Here is a 22500-nt window from a genome sequence, read left to right on the forward strand (position 1 = left end):
TAACGACCACAGGAAAAGAAAAGGAAAGGAGGAAAATCACGGAGGAGGAAAAGAAAAAAGTTAGACAAAAAAAAAATCACTCAATGAACTAAGGAAAAGAAAAGGAAAGGAAGGAAAACCAAGGAGGAAAAGAGAAAACATAAAAATACAAAAAAATCAATTAACCAACAAAGGAAAACAAAAGGAAAGGAGGAAAATCATGAAGGAGGAAAATAAAAAAAGTAAAAAAGAAAAAAGTTCACTCAATCGACTAATCAAAGAAAAGGAAAGGAGGAAAAAGAAAAAAAGTTAAAGACAAAAAAAAACCTAATGAACGAAGGAAAACAAAAAGAAAGGAGGAAAACCAAAAAGGAAAAAGAGAAAAGCATTAAAAAGACAAAAAATCAACTAACCACGAAAGGAAAACAAAAGAAAGAAAGAAAACCACACAGGAAAAATAGAAAAGTAAAAAAAAAAAAAAACTCTAATCAACTACGGAAAACAAAAAGAAAAGAGGAAAATCACGGAGGAGGAAAATGGAAAAGTAACAAAGACAAAAAAATAACAACACAATCATCTGAGAAAAGAAGGAAAACCACTCAGGGAAAATAGAAAAGTAAAAATAAAAAGACAAAATTTCATCGAATCAACTACGGAAAACAAAAGAAGAGGAGGAAATTCACGGAGGAAAGTTGTCTAGGATACGCACTTATTTTCCTCCACATATATTGAGTCCAGCACATCGGCGGCATACTGCAGGTTCTTCTGGAGGACGCCCACCGCCACCTCGCCCTCCTGTAGGTGGCGCAGAAGGGCACGTAACCTGAAGGAGGAGGGGAGGATTGATTAGCATGTACCTGTGGTGGTGGTGGTGGTGGTGGTGATAATAGTAGTAGTAGTAGTAGTAGTAAATAAGTAAGGAAGGAAGGAAGGAAGGAAGGAAGGAAGGAAGGAAGGCAAGAAAGAAAGAAAAGCAGGCAGGCAGGAAGAAAGGCAGACAAAAATAAAGAAAAGGAAAAAAGGAAGGAAAGAGAGAAGAAATAAGGAAAGTAATGAAGGAATGAAGGAAAGAAGGAAAGAAGGAAGGAAAGAATGAAGGTGAATACACGATACATAATAAAAAGCGTCGACGTATTTTCGATCTTTGCTGAGAAGAAAGGAAGTGAGGCGGTGGCACAGTAACAAGATCATCTCGTTTCCTCGTTAATTTTTCCTCTCACAAATTTTTTTCCCGTCAGAGAGAGAGAGAGAGAGAGAGAGAGAGAGAGAGAGAGAGAGAGAGAGAGAGAGAGAGAGAGATTAGTAGCTTCTGTTCACGAGTTAATTGGTTTTGAGGATTAGCCAAAGAATAATGATGAAAAGGACAGTGTATTTAATGAGTTTCTGAAAATTAACTAAATTATTTTTCAGGTGAACAAAGCATCTGAGTGGGAACACCTGGGTAACAATTACCTGTAAAGCACCATTACCTGTAGAAACTAGTCAATTTTTACCTGTAGAATCATACACCTGTTGGAACTATTTTTTTTTTTTTCATCTGTGCTAACAACGGTAATGTGATGAAGTTAAAGTGTAGATGTAATAATATCTGTTGGTTATTTTTCACCTGTAAAGGTAGAATATTACCTGTGCATGAATTTTTACCTGTAGAAGAACCTACAAATAATCTTTTACAGAAATACTTGTCATATTAAACACACATCAGTTTCTACCCGGAAAATTATAATTACCTGCAAATGAGTTTCTGTGTATGAATACCTGTAATATTAACGACAGATGAGTCTTACCTGTAGAAGTACCTGTAGTAGGGCTCTTACCTGTAGAAGTACCTGTAGCATGGTTCTTACCTGTACAAGTACCTGTAATGTTAGCTGTAGACAACCTTTCACCTGTAGAAATACCTCAAGAACACAACCAAAACACACCTGAAGTAGAACACCTGACGAGAAACACCAATAATTACCTGAGCGCGGCCTTCTCGCAGGACTCCGGCGTGTCCACTGCAGGGAGAGCGTCCTGCAGGAGGTCCACGGCGTCTGCTGCGTCCACATCGCTCTGGGAGGAGTTCCGCGGACCACGGCCACTCAGAGTCCTGCTGCTGGAGCGCCGGAGGATGGTGAGGGAGCCTTGTTCTGGGGGAGGCGAGGGAGAGGGAGGGAGGGGGTGAGTTAGTCCTGTGTTTGTGGCGGGTTTGTATGAAGGATATTGGAAGCTGTGGGACTTTTTTTGGTGTGTTTAATCCTACGTATTTGTAGCGAAGGATACTCAAAATAGAAATATAGAGAAGGATAGAGAGAAAAGAAAGTTTGTATGAGTGATATTGGAAACCACTGTAGGATTTAGTTGGATGTTTTAAATCCTACGTAAGTACGCTGAGTTTGTAGCGAGTTGTACTCAAAATAGAAATATATAAATACAGAAAGACAGAGAGAGATAGAAAGAAAAGAGTTTGTACGAGGGATATTGCAAACTGTAGGACTTTTTTTGGGGTGTGTTTTTATCCTACGATAGCGAGAGGTACTCAAAACAGAAATAAATAATGAGAGAGAGAGAGAGAGAGAGAGAGAGAGAGAGAGAGAGAGAGAGAGAGAGAGAGAGAGAGAGAGAGAGAGAGAGAGAGAGAGGAGTTTGTACGAGGTATATTGTAAACTGTAGGACTTTTTTAGGGGTATGTTCTATTCAGAGTTTGTAGCGAAGGATACTCAGAATAGAAATAGATAAATAAAGGAAGATAGAGAGAGAAAAAAAAAATTACAAGTACCATAAGTGAGACACGCACACCAGCCACCTGTTCTTTGACTTCTAATTCCAGGTACGACCGTCAGATGGCAGCAACAGTTCCATAAACCTATTCTGAAACACTACATTTCCAAGGCTCTAGTTGAAGCTACACTGTTTTGAGGAAGTTTTTCTAATTCCCTAACGACACACTAATGACACTTCTACCTTATCAACAGGAAAAACACTTGAGAACCCAGCTAATTATCTCTATGGCCTTGGAAAACAGTTATAGAGAGAACAAACCGATACAGAATACCGCTACCTATCTATTTATCTAATGCCGAAGTGTTCCCTTTCGAGATTTCTTTTTCCAGGCGAGCCAAGCAAAGAGAAGCAAAGGAAAGCATTCAAAGCACCACCTCCTCTGACGCCATTCTTTGCACTGAAGGGACGGAGCGAGTGAGTGGTGGGCACTGTAGCTACTCGTCCCTTCACACTGAGCTCACCAGGTGGTTGCGTAAAAGAAGCAGAGTTCACAGTGCTTTTGATTTCAGATTCCTTTGGCCAGAGCGAGACGTATGAGCTTGGAAAACAGCCATTGAGAGACACAGAGCGATACAGAATACCACCATCTATTTATTTATCTAATGGCCAAGTGTTCCCTTTCGAGATCTCTTTTCCCAGGCGAGGCAAGCAAAGAGAAGCAAAGGAAAGACGAAGCACTCCTCCTCTGACGCTTTTCTTTGCACTGAAGGGACGGAATGAGTGGGTGGCGGGCACAATAGTCTGGCTAATCTCTAAAATGGCTCTTGGATTTCTAACATATTGTAGCTTATTGAGAACGTAATTGATTTGATGTGAATAATGCTTGTTTTCTGTTGATCAACGCACTTACTACAAGGACAGCTCACGGTTTTCCTCAAGATCTGACAACCATGCATTCCCTGGGGCACCATTCAAACTCAGACCCACGAGCCACTTTAAAATAGACAGACTGTAGCTACTCGTCCCTTTACAATGAGTTCACCAGTGGTCCCATAAAAGAAGCAGAGTTCATAATGCTTTTGATTCCAGATTCCCTTTTTTTTTTTTTATACCATGTGGGCTAAAGGAGGTACTTTTTGTGGAGTACCTCGTATCTAAAACCCCAGCTACTAGGAAACCACTGCCACGAGTGAGGAAGCCCAACCTACACTCGGACCGTGGACAGGATTCGAACCCGTGCGCTTGGAGACCCCTCGGCCCCCAAAGCACGCATGGTTCCACTGTACCACGGCCATATCGAGACCTGCAGCTGTGGAAGGAGGCCCGGGGAATGATGTAGAGACGTGGGGAGGTACAACGGGATTTATTGAACCAGTCCCTAAAGCTCCACGATCCCACAGCTCCCACCAGGCCATCTCTTCCCCCAGCAGCCTCAGCGCACGCCCCTATCCAGCCCCCCAAAGGCACCAGGGACAAAACATATCAAAGGGCGTCACCCAAAGCCGCAGAGAAGAGCAAAGAGGATTATGTTGCGTTGTGAAGGTGTGATGGTGGTGGTGGTGGTGGTGGTGGTGGTGGTGGTGGTGGTAGTAGTAGTAGTAGTAGTAGTAGTAGTAGTTGTTGTTATTGTTGATTTTGAGAGAGAGAGAGAGAGAGAGAGAGAGAGAGAGAGAGAGAGAGAGAGAGAGAGAGAGAGAGAGAGAGAGAGAGAACTATGGAGAGTGACGATAAGAATAAAGAACAACAATGATGATATGAATAAAAAATAACAACAAGAACCAGGAGAACAAAGAAGAACAAGACAACACACAAGAAACAACAACAAAAAAACACAAAAGACAAGAGAACATCGAAAAAAAAGAGAAAGAACAAACAGAACAAGAAAACACACATCAATAATAAAAAAAAAAAGAGAAAAATACTAGGAGAGGAAGAGGAAGAGACAAAACAAAACCAACAAACAAGAACACATAGAACAACAACAACAACAACAACAACAACAACAACAACGACAACAACAACATAGAAAAAAAAAAAAAAGTGTCTGGCTGGAACTAAACCTTTATCAATATCTCCTACGAATATAACGAGACAGAAAAGTGACAAGGAAACTCCCCACCCACCTCCACCCCTGCCCAGCTCTCCCCTACACTGCAGCCATGAGAGAGAGAGAGAGAGAGAGAGAGAGAGAGAGAGAGAGAGAGAGAGAGAGAGAGAGAGAGAGAGAGAGAGAGAGAGAGAGAGAGAGACCACTAAGGAAGGAGAGATATGGTAGATTTCAAGGAACGAATGGAAGAAGTTACAGGAAAAAAAGAGAAAGAGGAATAGGGAAATGAAATAAAAAAGGTAGATGGAAAAAAAAAACAGGAATAGTAAATAATTAAATATAAACAAATTAAGATAAAAAATAAATGAAGAAAAGAAAAAAACATAGAAATAGTGAAATATGTCAATGAATTAAGTAGAATATATAAAAAAATAGACAAAATCAAAGAAACAATGAAAAAAAAGAAAATAAAATAAAAATAAATAAATAAAAATAAGAGATGAAAAAAAGATATTATATTTTTCTTAGTAATATCATTAATTAATAACTGACACTTTTATTTTCATTTTTTAGTTATTTATTTTATTCTATTTCTATTTTTTTCCCCTGTAGAATTTAACTGACAGTGAAATGTGTGTGTGGTACGTCTCTCTCTCTCTCTCTCTCTCTCTCTCTCTCTCTCTCTCTCTCATAATAGGTGTCTTAGTCACTCATTCTCTTCCTTCACAACAACAGGACATGAACACAACAAGTCACTTCTCTCTCTCTCTCTCTCTCTCTCTCTCTCTCTACCTCAAGTCACACGCAGCTCTCTCAGACTCTCAATTTTCTTTCTCCCTCTTGTCTTCCTCCTCTCTCTATTGTTGTTTATTGTTTTTGCTTTCTTTTTTTTCTTTTTTTCTCTATTTTTGTTATTCGTTGTCGTTTTTCTATATTTCTTGCTTTAGTTTTGTTTCCCTTCTGTTTTTGTTGTTCTTTGGTTCTTAGTTTGGTTTTTGCTCTCTCTCTCTCTCTCTCTCTCTCTCTCTCTCTCTCTCTCTCTCCCTCCCTCCATCCTGTTCAATTATTAGACCCATTCAACTTTCCCTCTTCCTGTTCCTCTTGCCCTTCTTCCTATTCCCCCTTTCCCTCTTCTCCCTTCTTCCTCCTCCCTTTCCTATCTCCTGTTCGTTCTCTTCAATTTTTCTCCCTCCATCGTTCACAATTATTCGCCTTCGTATACTTGTCCTTTCCACTTTATCCTCCCTATTTTCCTCCTCCTTCTGTCATTCCCTATTTTCCATCTCCTGCCTTTCCCCATTTTCCTCCTCCTGTCATTCCTATTTTCCTCCTCCTTCTGTCATCCCTATTTTCCTCCTCTTCCTCCTGTCTTTCCCTATTTTCCTCCTTCTCTTCCTGTCTTTCCCTATTTTCCTCCTCCTGTCATTCCCTATTTTCCTCCTCCTGTCTTCCCTATTTTCCTCCTCCTCCTACTCCTCCAGCCACACACACGTAAACACTTCATCACACGCATCTTGATCTTCACTTCTCACTGACAAGGAAGTCTGACATCACAGGGAAAGGTTGAGAAGATTGAGGGATGAATATAATAGATAGATAGGTAGGTAGGTAGGTAGATAGATAGACAAGTAGGGTAAGGTTGGGTAAGGTTAGGTAAGATAAGGTAGGGTTGCGTAGGGTGGATGGGTAGATAGATATATAGAAAGATAGATGGGAAAGAAAGATATATATTGATAAATAGACAGATAGACAGAAAGAAAGATAAAAAGATAGAAAGAAGGATAGGTAGATAGGTAGATAGACAGACTGACAGACAAATAGATGAATGAATAGATAGATAGATAAATGAACAGATAGATAAATTGATACACATATAGATAGATAGACAGATAGATTGTTTTTCATTATCAGTTTGTTACATAATAAAGACAAATTAATCTTTTCTTTGTGGCTGGAGATTGACAAGAAAATAAAGAATGAAAGTAAAAAAAAGAGAATTAAAAAAGCATAGAAGAGAGGAAGAGTAAAATGAGAGATAGAGTTACGAATGGAATTATGAAATGAATGACTGAAAGGAATGGAACAGAAACGAGCTCTCTCTCTCTCTCTCTCTCTCTCTCTCTCTCTCTCTCTCGTCAGATCAAAGCATAGGAATAAACGCAAAAAAAGAATAAAAAAAAAAAGCTATTTACTCAAGTCTTGAAAAACGAATGTATGAATATAAATGTAAGTATCATCTCTCTCTCTCTCTCTCTCTCTCTCTCTCTCTCTCTCTCTTTAAGCACCTCTTCTCTTTAGTGCAGCACATCGTCATTCATAAGAGCAACATATTTTTATCTCTTTGTTCGCTTCTCGCTCCTCATCTGTCACACTTCACTTCTGTAACTGCCTCGCTAATACGTTCACTGTAACTGTCTCGTTTATACGTTCACTGTAACTGCCTCGCTAATACGTTCACTGTAACTATCTCGCTAATACGTTCACTCTCCTCTCGTTCTCTTCTCCACTTTAATTTACTCTTCCTTTCAGTCTAACCACGAGAAAATGTCATGGTTTTCATTCCACATCCAGAAAATGTCATGGTTTTTATTCCACATCCAGAAAATATCATTGTTTTTTTTATTCCACATCCAAAAAAATGTCATGGTTTTATTCCACATCCAAAAAAATGTCATGTTTTTTATTCCACATCCAGAAAATATCGTGGCTTTTATTCCACATCCAGAAAATGTCATGGTTTTTATTCCACATCCAAAAAAATGTCATGGTTTTATTCCACATCCAGAAAATGATATGGTTTTTATTCCACATCCAAAAAAATGACATGGTTTTTATTCCACATCCAAAAAAATGACATGGTTTTTATTCCACATCCAAAAAAATGTCATGGTTTTATTCCACATCCAGAAAAATATCATGGTTTTTATTCCACATCCTTGTTTTTCTTTATCTATCAGTCATTATTATTTTTTTGTGTCACTTCCTCAGTTTTTCTTCCTTTTCATCTCAAGTATAAAAAAAATGATGATGGAGGGGAAAATTATGGTTATTACGTGTTTTTTCTTATCCTTCTCTTTTTCTTATTATTATTGTTATCATTTCTTTCTAAATCTTGCACTACTTTTTCCTTAGTTTCCCTTCAAGTCACATCAAGACATTTATCCATTTTCTTTGTTTTTGGCTAACGCAATCAGACCTGCACGGGGACTGGCAACTTTGTGGGTCTTCTTTTTATCGTTTTCTGTTGTCTTGGCCAATTTTCAACTCTTACAATGAAAAAAAAAAAAAAATATATTAACAAGGGAAAATAGAACTAAAGAAGTGATATTTTCATTATACATTCGTCCTTTTGTCTTTTTCCTTTCATCACACAGAAAATAAAGGAAAGAAAAATAAATACACAAATAAAAAAAAACAAGAAAATAAGGGAAAGAAAAATAAATACAAATAAAAAAATAGTCAACAAAATAAATACACAAATAAAAACAAGAAAATAAAAAAATCGGTAAAATAAAGAAAATAAACAAGTAAATAAATAAATAAATAGATTAAGAGAGAGAGAGAGAGAGAGAGAGAGAGAGAGAGAGAGAGAGAGAGAGAGAGAGAGAGAGAGAGAGAGAGAGAGAGACATTTGGTAGAAATTTGGTGAATAAAAAAAAAAAAAAAAAAAAACAAAACAAAAGAAAGCTGCAAAAAAGAAGAAAAAGAAGAAAAAAGGAAGAAAAAAGAAAATCAGAATCTTTATACAAGGAGGGATTAGGATCGGAAACCATTCTAAAGCATCGAATCCTCTCCCTTAACATGTCATGACGTGTTTTTCATGCCACAGACTACGTAATGATCAACAGGAAGTCACAATTCATCCCAGCGAAGTGTTTTCCTCCTAGTCTCATAGCGGGAGGAGGAGGAGGAGGAGGAGGAGGAGGAGGAGGAGGAGGAGGAGGAGGAGGAGGAGGAGGAGGAGGAGGAAGAGGAGGCTGTATTTTTTAAGGACGCGTCACATTCGCCGGATAAAAATACTCGCAACGGTTCAAAGGTGAGAATGAATGAAAGGGAGGAGGAGGAGGAGGAGGAGGAGGAGGAGGAGGAAAAGGAGGAGGATATTGTGAGAGCATAAGAGGGACAGGTAACTAATGAGATGTGTTGGAGTGATGCATAGGTAAAAATTCTCCTTGAAGTACTAATAAGCTGCCAGAGAGAGAGAGAGAGAGAGAGAGAGAGAGAGAGAGAGAGAGAGAGAGAGAGAGAGAGAGAGAGAGAGAGAGAGAGAGAGAGAGAGAGAGAGAGAGAGAGAGAGAGATCCTTTCCTATACGCTTTTCACAAAACAACACTAACTTTCAAACCTAAGCAAATATCACAAATAAAATGTAAATGAGGGAAAAAATATAAAGAGGAAGATAAAACATGTAAAAAAAAAAAAAAAAAAAAAAAATAGTAACTGATTAATTATAAGCTAGACACAGAAGACAAGAAATACAAGAGGAGAAGGACACAAGATGAGCAAGAGGAGGAAGGAGAAGAGGTGGAACACGAGAGAGAAAAAGAACACAAGAACACAAAAGGAAAACGTAGAGGAAGAAGAAGAAGAAGAAGAAGAAGAAGAAGAAGAAGAAGAAAGAAGAAGCAGAGGAACACGAGAAAACAGAACACAAGAACACAACAACAACAACAACAACAACAATAATAATAATAATAATAATAACAATAATAATAAAAAAAAGAAGAATAATAAAGAATAAAACACCAGAACACAAAGGAAGAAGAAAAAGAAAGAAGAAGAAGAAGAAGAAGAAGAAGAAGAAAATAAAACACCAGAACACAAAGGAAGACGAAAAGAAAGAAAAGAAAGAAGAAGAAGAAGAAGAAAAGAGAATAAAACACAAGGACACAAAAGAAGAAGAAAAAGAAAGAAGAAGAAGAAGAAGAAGAAGAAAAGAGAATAAAACACAAGGACACAAAGGAAGAAGAAAAGAAAAGAAGAAGAAGAAGAAGAAGAAGAAGAAGAAAAGAGAATAAAACACAAGGACACAAAGGAAGAAGAAAAAGAAAGAAGAAGAAGAAGAAGAAAAGAAAAGACACAAAGGAAAAAGAAAAAAAAAAAAAAAAAGAAGAAGAAGAAGAAGAAAAGAGAATAAAACACAAGGACACAAAAGAAGAAAAAAAGAAAAGGAAGAACAACAATAACAAGAAGAACAAGAAGAGGAACACAACAAGAAGCACGGGGTGAATTGGACATCAAAGTAGTCGTATTTACTAGAGAGCTGCCCATTCTTGCTGGAGGGAGGCGGGGGGGCGCTTGACTCCTCCGCCGAGTCCTTCTTCTTCTCCGGGGGGCTTGCGACTGTTGGGGAGAGAAGATAAGGGTCGTTAGTAGTCGTAGTGGTAGTTTGGGAGAGAAGATAAGGGTCGTTAGTAGTCGTAGTTTGGGGAGAGAGGAGAAAGGTCGTTAGAAGTCGTAGTGGTAGTTTGGGAGAGAAGATAAGGGTCGTTAGTAGTCGTAGTTTGGGGAGAGAGGAGAAGGGTCGTAATAGTCGTAGTGGTAGTTTGGGAGAGAAGATAAGGGTCGTTAGTAGTGGTAGTCGTAGTTTGGGGAGAGAAGAGAAGGGTCGTTAGAAGTCGTAGTGGTAGTTTGGGGAGAGAAGATAAGGGTCGTTAGTAGTCGTAGTTTGGTAGTTTGGGAGAGAAGATAAGGGTCGTTAGTAGTCGTAGTGGTAGTTTGAAGAGAGAAGATAAGGGTCGTTAGTAGTGGTAGTGGTAGTTTGGGGAAAGAAGAGAAGAAGGGTCGTTAGTAGTAGTAGTCGTAGTTTGGGGAGAGAAGATAAGGGTCGTTAGTAGTCGTAGTGGTAGTTTGGGGAGAGAAGATAAGGGTCGTTAGTAGTCGTAGTTTGGGGAGAGAGGAGAAGGGTCGTTAGTAGTCGTAGTGGTAGTTTGGGAGAGAAGATAAGGGTCGTTAGTAGTCGTAGTTTGGAGAGAGAGGAGAAGGGTCGTTAGTAGTCGTAGTGGTGGTAGTGGGAAGAGAAGATAAGGGTCGTTAGTAGTCGTAGTTTGGGGAGAGAAGAGAAGGGTCGTTAGTAGTCGTAGTGGTAGTTTGGAGAGAGAAGAGAAGGGTCGTTAGAAGTCGTAGTGGTAGTTTGGGGAGAGAAGAGAAGGGTCGTTAGTAGTCGTAGTGGTAGTGGTAGTTGGCGGGAGAGGAGAAGTGGGCTGGGAAATGTGTAGATGGGGATGAGTATGCAATGTTCTCCTCCTTTTCCTCTTCCTTTTCTTCTCCTCCTCTTTTCCCTCTCCTCGCAGTTAATATAGGTTAAAAAGGTGTTGTTGTTGTTGTTGTTGTTGTTGTTGTTGTTGTTGTTGTTGTTGTTGTTGTTGTATGGGGTAATGAAGGAGGGAGATATAAATGGCTGGCTGGCTGGTTAGGTTAGGTTATTGTTGTATTTTTGCTTTGCTTCGTGTGTGTGTGTGTGTGTGTGTGTGTGTGTGTGTGTGTGTGTGTGTGTGTGTGTGTGTGTGTGTGTTATTCTCACTAAGCATTGTGAATAAAATCAATCCATACACACACACACACACACACACACACATACACATCAATTCATAAATACAAACTCACCAACTGACAAAAGAACAGAACATTTTCCACATTTATTTGTTAATTTTTATGTCATTTTTATTCATTACACGTTAATTAGGAGGAAATATTACCCGAGTTACGCGCCTCTCTCTCTCTCTCTCTCTCTCTCTCTCTCTCTCTCATTGCAAATTAAACATAACTTTGTCTGGTTTATCATTATTAGGTTTCAGTCCGCGGTGGTGGTGGTGGTGGTGGTGGTGGTAGTAGTAGTAGTAGTAGTAGTAGTAGTAGTAGTAGTAGTAGTAGTAGTAGTAGTAGTAGTAGTAGTAGGGAAACAAGAGAACTACTACTGCTGCTACTACTATTACTACTACTACTACTACTACTACTACTACTATCAAAACCACAACTCTATCAATAAACCAAAACACACAACAACACAACACATCCATTTCTTAACACATTCAAACACCACCACCACCACCACCACCACCACCACCACCACAACAACAACACCACCACCCCTCCACACCTGTGTTTAGATTAATGAGGCTACCTGTCTGTCTGCTGGCCTCCTTTTGTCCCTCACTTCCTCACGCCAGCCAGTCAGGTATTCCTCACCCTTTCGGTTTTTCACCACCACCCACAACACCACCACCACCACCACCTCCGCCACCCGCATAAAAATCTAACTAAACCTTTCACAATAACATTCATTTCAATCGTTTTTTTTTTTTTCAGCACCAAGGAGACTGTGGCAAGAGTTTACTTATTAATCGTCTATTCTTTTTTTTCTCTATCTTTATCTTCCTGGTTGGTTTTGCGATTTGCTTGTGTAATTCATGGTGTGGGTAGTAATTGTGCTGTTTGTGTCCGCTCCAACGAGATTAAAAGGGTTCATTATCATTTTTATCTTTTTTTTCCAGTTTATTTGTTGGTAATTTGATTGTTTATTCATGTCGGTATAGTCTCTCTCTCTCTCTCTCTCTCTCTCTCTCTCTCTCTCTCTCTCTTACCTGTCGTGTTGTTGACGACTGACCTGTTATTAAAAAGGAAGAGGAAGAGGGAGAGGAAGAAGGAGAGGGAGAGTGAGAGTGAGAGAGGGAGAGTGAGAGAGGGAGAGGGAGAAAGATACATGTGAAGGAAGCTTTAAAAAGGAAAGGATAAGTAAGGATTTAATACGAAGGAAAAAGGAATAGGAGGAAAGGAAAAATAGGTACAAAAAGAGGGAAACGTGTCGAAAGGAAATGAAAGGAGATGAAGGAGGAGGAGGAGGAGGAGGAGGAGGAGGAGGAGGAGGAGGAGGAGGAGGAGGAGGAGGAGGAGGAGGACGTAAGAAAAGAGATGAAGGAGGAGGAGGAGGAGGAGGAGGACGTAAGAAAAGAGATGAAGGAGGAAGAGGAGAGGAAAAAAAAAGACAGAGAGAGAAAGGGAAGAGAAGGAGAGAGAAATAATTGAAGGAGAGTATGGTGTGCAAGAAGAGAGAAGGATGATAATAAGATATGAATAATAAAAAGAAAGGAAGAGGAGAAAAATAAGAGGAAAACAGAGAGAGAGGGGGAGGAAGAAAACAAAATAACAGAAAAGTTAGGGAAAGAGAAACGAATGAAAAGAAAAAAATAGAAAAAAGAGAGAAAACAGGGAAGGAAACAGGAGGAGGTGAGAAATAGAAAGAAAAGAAGACAAGAAGAGGAAGGGAAGAAAACAAACAGTGAAGAGGTAAGAAGAGAGGAAGAGGGAAACTGCGAAAAAGAGAATAGAAAGAAGGGGAGAGAAGGAGAGACGAGAGAGAAGAAGAAACGAAGGAGAATAGTGAGAACATAAAAAGGTGATAAAGAAAGGAAACACGAAGAAAAGGTAAGGAGAAAGAATAAGAAAACAAAACGAGGAGATAGAAAGATAAGGATGGAGGAGAACAGGAAGAGATAAAGAAAGGAAGGAAGGAGAGGAAGGGAGGAGAGAAAGGAAGGAGGGAAGAAAAATTAGGTGGATCAAAGTGTTATTGGCAAGGTCAGGTGACAAAAGGGGCCTTGATCAAACGACACCCAGAGACTTCTTGGAGAGGAGAAGAAAGGTCTCTCTCTCTCTCTCTCTCTCTCTCTCTCTCTCTCTCTCTCTCTCTCTCTCATTTTATTTTCTTAGTGTACTCGTTTTACTGTCATTACTATTCTCTCTCTCTCTTTCTCTCTTCTTTATCTTTCTTCAACATACGATTACTGTTCCACCACCACCACCACCACCACCACCACTACTACTACAAGCACCACCACCACTATTACTACTACCACTACTTCTACTACTACTACTACCACCACCACCTTTTCCATCACCACTACTACTACTACTACTACTACTACTACTACTACTGCTGCTGCTATTTGCGAGGTAGACAGCCGGTGTGTTCCTTCGATACGGTAATAAAAGTAAGGTAAGGTCAGAAACATGAAAGGCTGATGAAAATATCTTTACTTGGGTGAGCTTATTAAGTAAGTGTGTGTGTGTGTGTGTGTGTGTGTGTGTGTGTGTGTGTGTGTGTGTGTGTGTGTGTGTGTGTGTGTGTGTTTCATGGTCAAAATTAGAACGTCACTCACTTTCTTAACATGTTGGAACACGTTACTGGTTGGGTGTTGTTGTTGTTGTTGTTGTTGTTGTTGTTGTTGCTTTTATCGTTATCGTTCTTTGTGCTATTACAATTTTTTTTTTTACTCTTGTTATTATTACTACTGCTGTCATTGCTTTTGTTACCATTATTGTTGTTATTGTTATTGTTCTTGCTATTCTTGCATGCCACTCTCCTCCTTCCTATGTATACTTCTGAATTATGTATACTTCCTATGTATTTCTTCGTATATCTGTATAAATTTCCTATCCATTCCTATCATCACGTATTCTCCATCCAGAAACTTGAGAGCAGTGTATCTTCTATGTATTTTTCACCTATTTCCTGTGTATTCTTGTGTATTCTGTGTATTTCCTGTGTATTCTGTGTATTCTGTGTATTCTCGTGTATTCTGTGTATTCTGTGTATTTCCTGTGTATTCTGTGTATTTTCAGTGTATTTTCTGTGTATTCCCTGTGTATTCTTTATGTATTGGCTGTGTATTCTGCGTATTTCCAGTGTATTTCCTGTGTATTCCTGTGTATTCTTTATGTATTCCCTGTATATTCCTGTGTATTCTTTATGTATTCCCAGTATATTCTTATGTATTCTTTTTGTATTGGCTGTATATTCCTATCCGCGTGTATTTTCTCCGCAGAATCGAGAGTTTATTCCTTTGTGGTGGCGGGAAGGATGTGTGTGGCGGAGTGGTCTGCGTTGCCCAGGTGACGTGATTAATACCTCGCCGCACGCACGACAGGTGAGCACAGGTACGGAGGCGGAGAGGGAGAGCGACAGGTAAGGATGGGGGTTGGAGAGGGAGAGCGACAGGTGAGTGGTCGGGGGGAGGGATAGAGGGAGAGGGAAGGTGGATGGAGATGAGCATCCAAGTGTAAACCGTAAAATCTTTTCTACATTACTCCATTAAAAAGGCAAATAAAAAGTGGTTAGGAAAATATGACTACTATATTTTTTTCTATTTTAATATTTTTTTTTGATAGTTTGCCTCGACTTTGCTCTTGGTAATATTAAATGGCTCTTTTTTTATACCTTTTTTTGGTGGTACTTGTAAAAATGTCCTGTTTCAATATTTTAATACAGTAAACTCGGAAAAAACTGGGAAATTGGCACCTTCATAGACCTTTAAATTCTATAGCCTTTTTTCGCTACTTTTTCTGCTACTTTTTTTTTTTTTTTTGCAAATGGTACATATTTTTTTGCTACTGGTATATTTTTTGCTACTTTTTTGCTACTGGTATAATTTTTGCTACTTTTTTTTTTTTTTGCTACTGGTATATTTTTTTTTGCTACTGGTATATTTTTCCTACTTTTTTGTTACTGGTATATTTTTTGCTATTCTTTTTTTGCTGCTGGTATATTTTTTGCTCAATTTCAATAAAGCATCTGGAATTTTTTCGATATCGTTTTTGACTTCAATCTTCGGAAACTGATACAATAACAACAATACAAACGCTACAACAACAGCAAATAAAAACAACTATACTATTATTACTATTACTAACAACAACAACAACAGCAACCACAACAACAACTACTACTACTACTAATGATAACACTATCACCAACAACAGCAACCACAACAACAACAACAACAACAACAACAACTACTACTACTGACAGAAACACTACCACCACAACAAACAATAACAACCACAACATTATTAACAACAACTACTACTACTATTACTGATAACTCCACCACTACCACCAACAACAACATCAACAACAACAACACTGGACTACATTTAAAATACTTTGACCAATCACCTATTCACAATTAATCTATTCATCTATTAACTCTTCTTTTTTTTCCCCTCCAGCGCGGCCTGTCTGCATTTTACAGTCCTCATATTAATATATTCTGGCCTCTCCGCTCCGCTCTGCCTTGCATATCGCCAGCCTCAGTGTGCAGGATGGCGATTAATTCAACACCAAAATCCTATTCTCTCAATTTTCACTCGATACTGCATATTCTTCCACTTTCCTCCACTTGCTCTCTCTCTCTCTCTCTCTCTCTCTCTTGCCTGCCACCATTTTGATACATCAGTTTTATTCACGATTTTATTATTTCTATTACTTATACTTTATCTTTTTTATCTATTTTTTTTCATACTTCTATTTTTCTGTTGTTTCTCCTTGTGTTTTCTTCATTATTTCGCTGTACATTTTGCTAATCTATTTAAGTTTTGTTCTTTTGTTCATTCACTCGTGTCTGCCAATAATATATCCACTCATCCATATTCAGTACTTTTATTCACTCATTCACACTCACTTGTAATTCATTCACTCAATTTCACTCATTTCTTATTCATCCATCCACTACCGTCATCCACTAACTACTAACCCATCTATTCATAAACAAACTATTCAATACAGCCATCTACATTTATCAACTTCCCTTCTCTACAACCAATTCATGCCTTCCTCTGGTACACTCTGGAACTCTCTGCCTGCTTTTAAGAGGGAGGTTTCAAGACAGACTTTGGCTAACTCCATTATAATCTTTAAGGGAAGTGGCATTTCAAGTGGGTAATTTTTTTCTTTTAATTTTTGTTGCCCTTGGCTGGCTTCCCTCTTCTTGCATAAAAAAAAAAAAAAAAAAAAAAAAAAATCCATTACATTCTAGTCATCCATCTTCCTTCAACTTCATTCTTACAAACATCAAATATTCTCTTCCATAAACTTCCTTCCATTACCACATTTTTGCACTTCTTCCATAGTAACTTCAGTGTATCGGTCTTTCCTTTGAGCTTCATTTTTACAATCAACGTCTATCAAATTCTCTCTCTAACGTCCCTTCAATCACTTCTTTTTACTCCATTTTTCTCTTCAATATATTCAATGCAGGAGTTTCAGGATGGGCAAGCAAGCAGCCAATTAACAGGTACTAAAAATCCACGCATCACAGGCCCAGGTAAAATGATGAAAGGTGTACAGGTATTCCAAGTATTAATGCAGCAGGTGAGCCGAATATTAAAAGGTAAATTACCAGAGTCCTCGTCTCCGTTTTCTTTTGGTTTTGATCGAGGGGAGACCTAAGTAGAAGTGCTTTGGTATCTTGTTTTTGTATTTTTGTTTAGAACTATTATCTTAAACTACCATAGAAATATAATAGGGGACTAATATTTCAAGAGGGCTTTTTTTCTCATCTTTTATTTCTCTTGGCCGGTTTCCTTCTTACATAAAAAATAAATAAATAAACCAGGGAAATTATCTAGCTAAAGAACTATCCTCTTAAACTGCCTAAGGAAATTAATACACTAAGGAACTATTACTTAAAACTATCTAAAGGAATACAATAGAGGAAAAAAGAAACAATGAAACTATTTAACTAAGAAACTACTGATTTAAACTACCTAAAAATTAAAATAGTGGCGAAATAGAAACAAGAAAACTATTTAACTAAGAAACGATTACTTAAAACTATCTAAAGGAATAAAATAGAGGCGGAATTGAAACATGGAAACTATTTAACTAAGAGAACACAACAGGAACGAAAGAGGGACAAAAAGACTATTTACTAAAGGAACTATTTATTTAAGATGTGTAAAGAATATAATAAAAGGAAAATAGCAAAAAGGAAAGCTATTTAACTAAAGAACAATTATTTCAAACTTTTTAAGGAACAGAATACGTATTTTTTGAGTACTACGAGTTTTTAAGGGTAGTTTCATGGTTCTATTGACAGATTAACACGATTTCTACTTTTCATACAAAAAAAAAAAAAAAAAAAAAAAAAAAAAAACTCACACGAACCAAGCTCCTCATATCTATTGAGTTTCAAAATTGTGGCCACATAACCCATATTTTGAAAAGACTCTTTTTAGAATGTCACGGATTGTTAATGGTAGTTTGATGGTTCTATTGACAGATTTAACATGATTACTAATTTATATATAGCAAAAACACTCACACGAACCAAACTCCTCATATTTGTAGAGTATGAAAATTGTGGCCACATAACATATATATTTAAAAAAACCTTTTTCGAGTATCACGGGTTTTTAAAGGTAGTTTGATGGTTTTATTGACAGATTAACACGATTTCTACTTTATATATAGCAAAATCACTCACACGAACCAAGCTCCTCATATTTGTAGAGTTTGAAAACTGTGGCCACATAACCTTTATTTTCAAAAACTCTTTTTTGAGTATCACGGGTTTTTAAGGGTAGTTTCATGGTTCTAATGACAGATTAACGCTATTTCTACTTTACATATAGCAAAAACACTCACACAAACCAAACTCGTCATATCTGTAGAGTTTGAAAATTGTGGCCACATAACATATATTTTAAAAGGCAGTTTTTTTTACTATCACTGGTTTTTAAGGATAGTTTGATGGTTGTATTGAGAGATTAACACGATTTCTACTTTATATATAGGAAAAACACTCAGAGAAACTAAGCTCTTCATATCTGTAGAGTTTGAAAATTTTGGCCACATAACCTACATTTTCAAAACACTCTTGTTTGAGTATCACGGGATTTTAAGGGTAGTTTGATGGTTGTTTTGACATATTAACACGATTTCTGCTTTATATATAGCAAAAACACTCACACGAACCAATCTCCTCATATCTATAGAGTTTGAAAATTGTGGCCACATAACCTATATTTTTAAAAGGCTGTTTTTTGAGTATCACTGATTTTTAAGGGTAGTTTGATGGTTCTATTGACAGACTAACACGATTTCTACTTTATATATAGCAAAGACACTCACATGAACCAAGCTCCTTATATCTGTAGGGATTGAAAATTGCGGCCACATAACCTATATTTTCAAAAGGCATTTTTTTGAGTATCATAGGTTTTTAAAGGTAGTTTCATGGTTCTAATGACAGACTAACACGATTTGTACTACATATATAGCAAAAACACTCACACGAATCAAGCTCCTCATATCTGTAGAGTTTGAATATTGTGACCACATAACCTATATTTTCAAATGACTTTCTTTTGAGTATCAGGGATTTTTAAGGGTACCTTGATGGTTCCACTGACAGACTAACACATTTTCTATTTTATATATAGCAAAAACACTCACACAAACCAAACTCGTCATATCTGTAGTTTGAAAATTGTGGCCACATAACATATAAATTCAAAAACCTGTTATTTTAGTGTCACGGGTTTTTAAGGGTGGTTTGATGGTTCTACTGACAGATTAACACGATTTCTACTTTATATACAGCAAAAACACTCACACCAAACAAACTCCTCATATCTGTAGAGTTTGAAAAATGTGTCCTCATAACCTATATTTTCAAAAAACTTTTTTTTTAGTATCACGGCTTTTTAAGGATAGTTTGATGGTTCTATTGAAACATTAACACGATTTCTACTTTATATTATGGGAAAAACATTCACACGAACCAAGCTCCTCATATCTGTAGAGTTTGAAAAATGTAGCCACATAACCTATATTTTGAAAACACTTTTTTTTGAGTATCACGGATTTTAAGGGTAGTTTGATGGTTCTATTGAGAGATGAACACGATTTATACTTTATATATAGTAAAAAAACACTCACACGAACGAAGATCCTCATATCTGTAGAGTTTGAAAATTGTGGCCACATAACCTATATTTTCAAAAGATTTTTTTTGGGCATCACAGGTTTTTAAGGGAAGTTTGATGGTTTTATTGACAGATTAACACGATGTCTACTTTATTCATAACAAAAACTTACACCAACCAAGCTCCTCATATCTGTAGAGTTTGAAAATTGTAGCCATATAATCTTTATTTTCAAAAGGCTGTTTTTTGAGTATCACGGGTTTTTAAGGGTAGTTTGATGGTTCTTTTGAGAGAGTAACACGATTTCTACTTTATATATAGCATAAAAGCTCACACGAACCAAGCTCGTTATATCTGTCGAGTTTGAAAATTGTGGTCACATAACCTATATTTGCAAAAGAATCTTTTTTGACTATCACGGGTTTTTAATGGGAGTATGATGGATGTATTGGTAGATTAACAATATTTCAACTTTATATATAGCAAAAACACTCACACGAACCAAGCTCCTCATATCTGTAGAGTTTGAAAATTGTGGCCATATAACTAAAATTTTCAAAAGACACATTTTTGAGAATGACGGGTTTTTAAGGGTAGTTTGATGGTTCTTTTGACATATTAACACGATGTCTGCTTTATATATAGCAAAAACACTCACACGAACCAAACTCCTCATATCTATAGAGTTTGAAAATTGTGGCCACATAACCTATATTTTAAAAGGCTGTTTTTGAGTATCACTGATTTTTAAGGGTAGTTTGATGGTTCTATTGACAGACTAACACGATTACTAGTTTATACAGAGGAAAAACAAAACAAACTCCACATATCTGTAGAGTTTGATAATTGTGGCCACATAACCTATAGGTATAGGCAAAAAAACAAACAAACAAACACACACACACACACACACACACACACACACACACACACACACACAATAAGGAAACTATTTATTTAAACTGCCTTCAGTATAAGTGACAAAAAAAGCAAAAAAGGAAACTACTTGCTGAAGGAACTATTAATTTAAACTGCCCAAGGAACACAATAGAGGGAAAATAGCAATTAGGAAACTATTCAACAAGGAAACTATTGATTTAAACTGCCTAAAGAATATAATAGTGGTACAGTGGAACCATGCGTGCTTTGGGGTCCGAGAGGTCTCTAAGCGCACGGGTTCGAATCCTGTCCACAGTCCGAGTGTAGGTTGGGCTTCCTCACTCGACGCAACGGCTTCCGAGCGGGTGGGCTTTGAGATAGGAGGCGCCACAAAAAGTATCTCCTTTAGCCCATAAATTCCCGTGTAAAGCCCACATGGTAGAAAAAGAAAAAAAAAAAAAAACAAAGAAACAATTTAATCAAGAAACTATTAATTTAAACTGCCCAATGAACGAAATTGAAGCAAAATAGCAAAAGAAACGATTAAACTAAGGAACTATGACTTAACTATTACTAAGGAACACAACAAAGGCAAAAAAAAAAAAGCAACAAGGAGAATATTTAAATACGAAACTACCTATTTAAACTGTCTAAGGAATAAAACAGCCAAAATAGCAACAAGGAACATAATAGAGTGTAGGTTGGGCTTCCTCACTCGGGGCAACGGTTTTAAGTATCTAAGGAATAGAATAGAAGCAAAATAACAACAAGGGAACTATTTAACTAAGGAACTACTATTTCAAACTAACTAGGGAACATAATATAGGCAAAAATAGCAACAAGGGGACTATTTAACTAAGGAACTACTATTTCAAACTAGCTAGGGAATAGAATAGAAGCAAAATAACAACAAGGGAACTATTTAACTAAGGATCTACTATTTCAAACTAACTAGGGAACATAATATAGGCAAAAATAGCAACAAGGGGACTATTTAACTAAGGAACTATTTTAAACTAGCTAGGAATATAATAGCAAAATAGCAACAAAGGAACTATTTATCTAAGGGAGAATTCATTTAAACTACCTACGGAATATAGCAAAGGTAATAGAGCCAGTGTGTTCGGCATTCTCAGGGTTACAAGGACGCGGGAACGGTTTGATGCAGCTCGTCACGGAAAAGTTCCCGGGGCCTTCACCAGATGTGCTCAAACTTTATACCTGCGGCGGGGATTTACATGGCCACTGGGAGCACACCTGAGTCTATGCCCACCTGTCACCTGCAGCATTTCTCTCTCTCTCTCTCTCTCTCTCTCATCACACACACACACACACACACACACACACACACACACACACACACACACACACACACACACACATTATCACTGTCTGTTTGTGTCTGTCTGTCTGTCTGTCTGTCTGTCTGTCTGTCTGTCTGTCTCTCTCTCTCTCTCTTGTATTTGCTCGTCTACCTGTGTGTGTGTGTGTGTGTGTGTGTGTGTGTGTGTGTGTGTGTTTTCTTCGTGTTCTTCCCTCCATTTTCTTTTTATTTCCTTCCACATCTCGTTCCCGTTCTCATTTTCTCTTCCACTTTATATTTCAATACCTTTCCTTTTTTTTCATCACAATTTCCATATTCTGCATACTCTCTCTCTCTCTCTCTCTCTCTCTCTCTCTCTTCCTAAAACGTAATGGTGATGAACTAAGCCTGTTTTCTACATCTTGTCTACTTCACACTCGCAAAACAACAACACTAGAGAAGTCCTAAATGAGATTCCGTCTAAAGGTTCTTGTTTTTTTGCCTTTTTCTGAGTATATTACATTCCTAGTGAAGGATAAAGGGTGTTATGGAGGAGGAGGAGGAGGAGGAGGAGGAGGAGGAGGAGGAGGAGGAGGAGGAGGAGGAGGAGAAGATACAGTGTTTTCATATATTTTTCTTCCGTGATGTTTTTAAATACTTCAAGAATAGGTGTATATTATTTTCTGCTCTCTCTCTCTCTCTCTCTCTCTCTCTCTCTCTCTCTCTCTCTCTCTTTTTCTCTCTCTCTCGTATCAATTTCCCTTTCCTTTAGGTTTGACTTTTTTTTTACATTTCTATTTTAAACTTGTTCGCTTCCACTGTCCCCCCAATCTCTCTCTCTCTCTCTCTCTCTCTCTCTCTCTCTCTCTCTCTCTCTCTCT

The 22500-nt window shown here is 37.6% G+C and overlaps 1 protein-coding gene across 7 annotated transcripts in view; it reads right to left on the minus strand.

Moving 5' to 3' along the window:
* LOC123512049 (calcium/calmodulin-dependent 3',5'-cyclic nucleotide phosphodiesterase 1-like) overlaps positions 1–22500 on the minus strand; it is a 509263-nt gene that overhangs the window by 37361 nt on the left and 449402 nt on the right. For all 7 annotated transcript variants that reach the window (XM_045268216.1, XM_045268214.1, XM_045268212.1 and 4 more), the window contains 3 exons: positions 9988–10074; positions 1943–2111; positions 689–802 (listed from right to left, as the gene is read on the minus strand). In XM_045268216.1, the coding sequence (XP_045124151.1) occupies positions 689–802; positions 1943–2111; positions 9988–10074 (370 nt within the window). The remainder of the gene's footprint in view (positions 1–688; positions 803–1942; positions 2112–9987; positions 10075–22500) is intronic.

Source organism: Portunus trituberculatus, chromosome 32, assembly GCF_017591435.1.
Source record: "Portunus trituberculatus isolate SZX2019 chromosome 32, ASM1759143v1, whole genome shotgun sequence".
NCBI classification, from domain to species: domain Eukaryota; kingdom Metazoa; phylum Arthropoda; class Malacostraca; order Decapoda; family Portunidae; genus Portunus; species Portunus trituberculatus.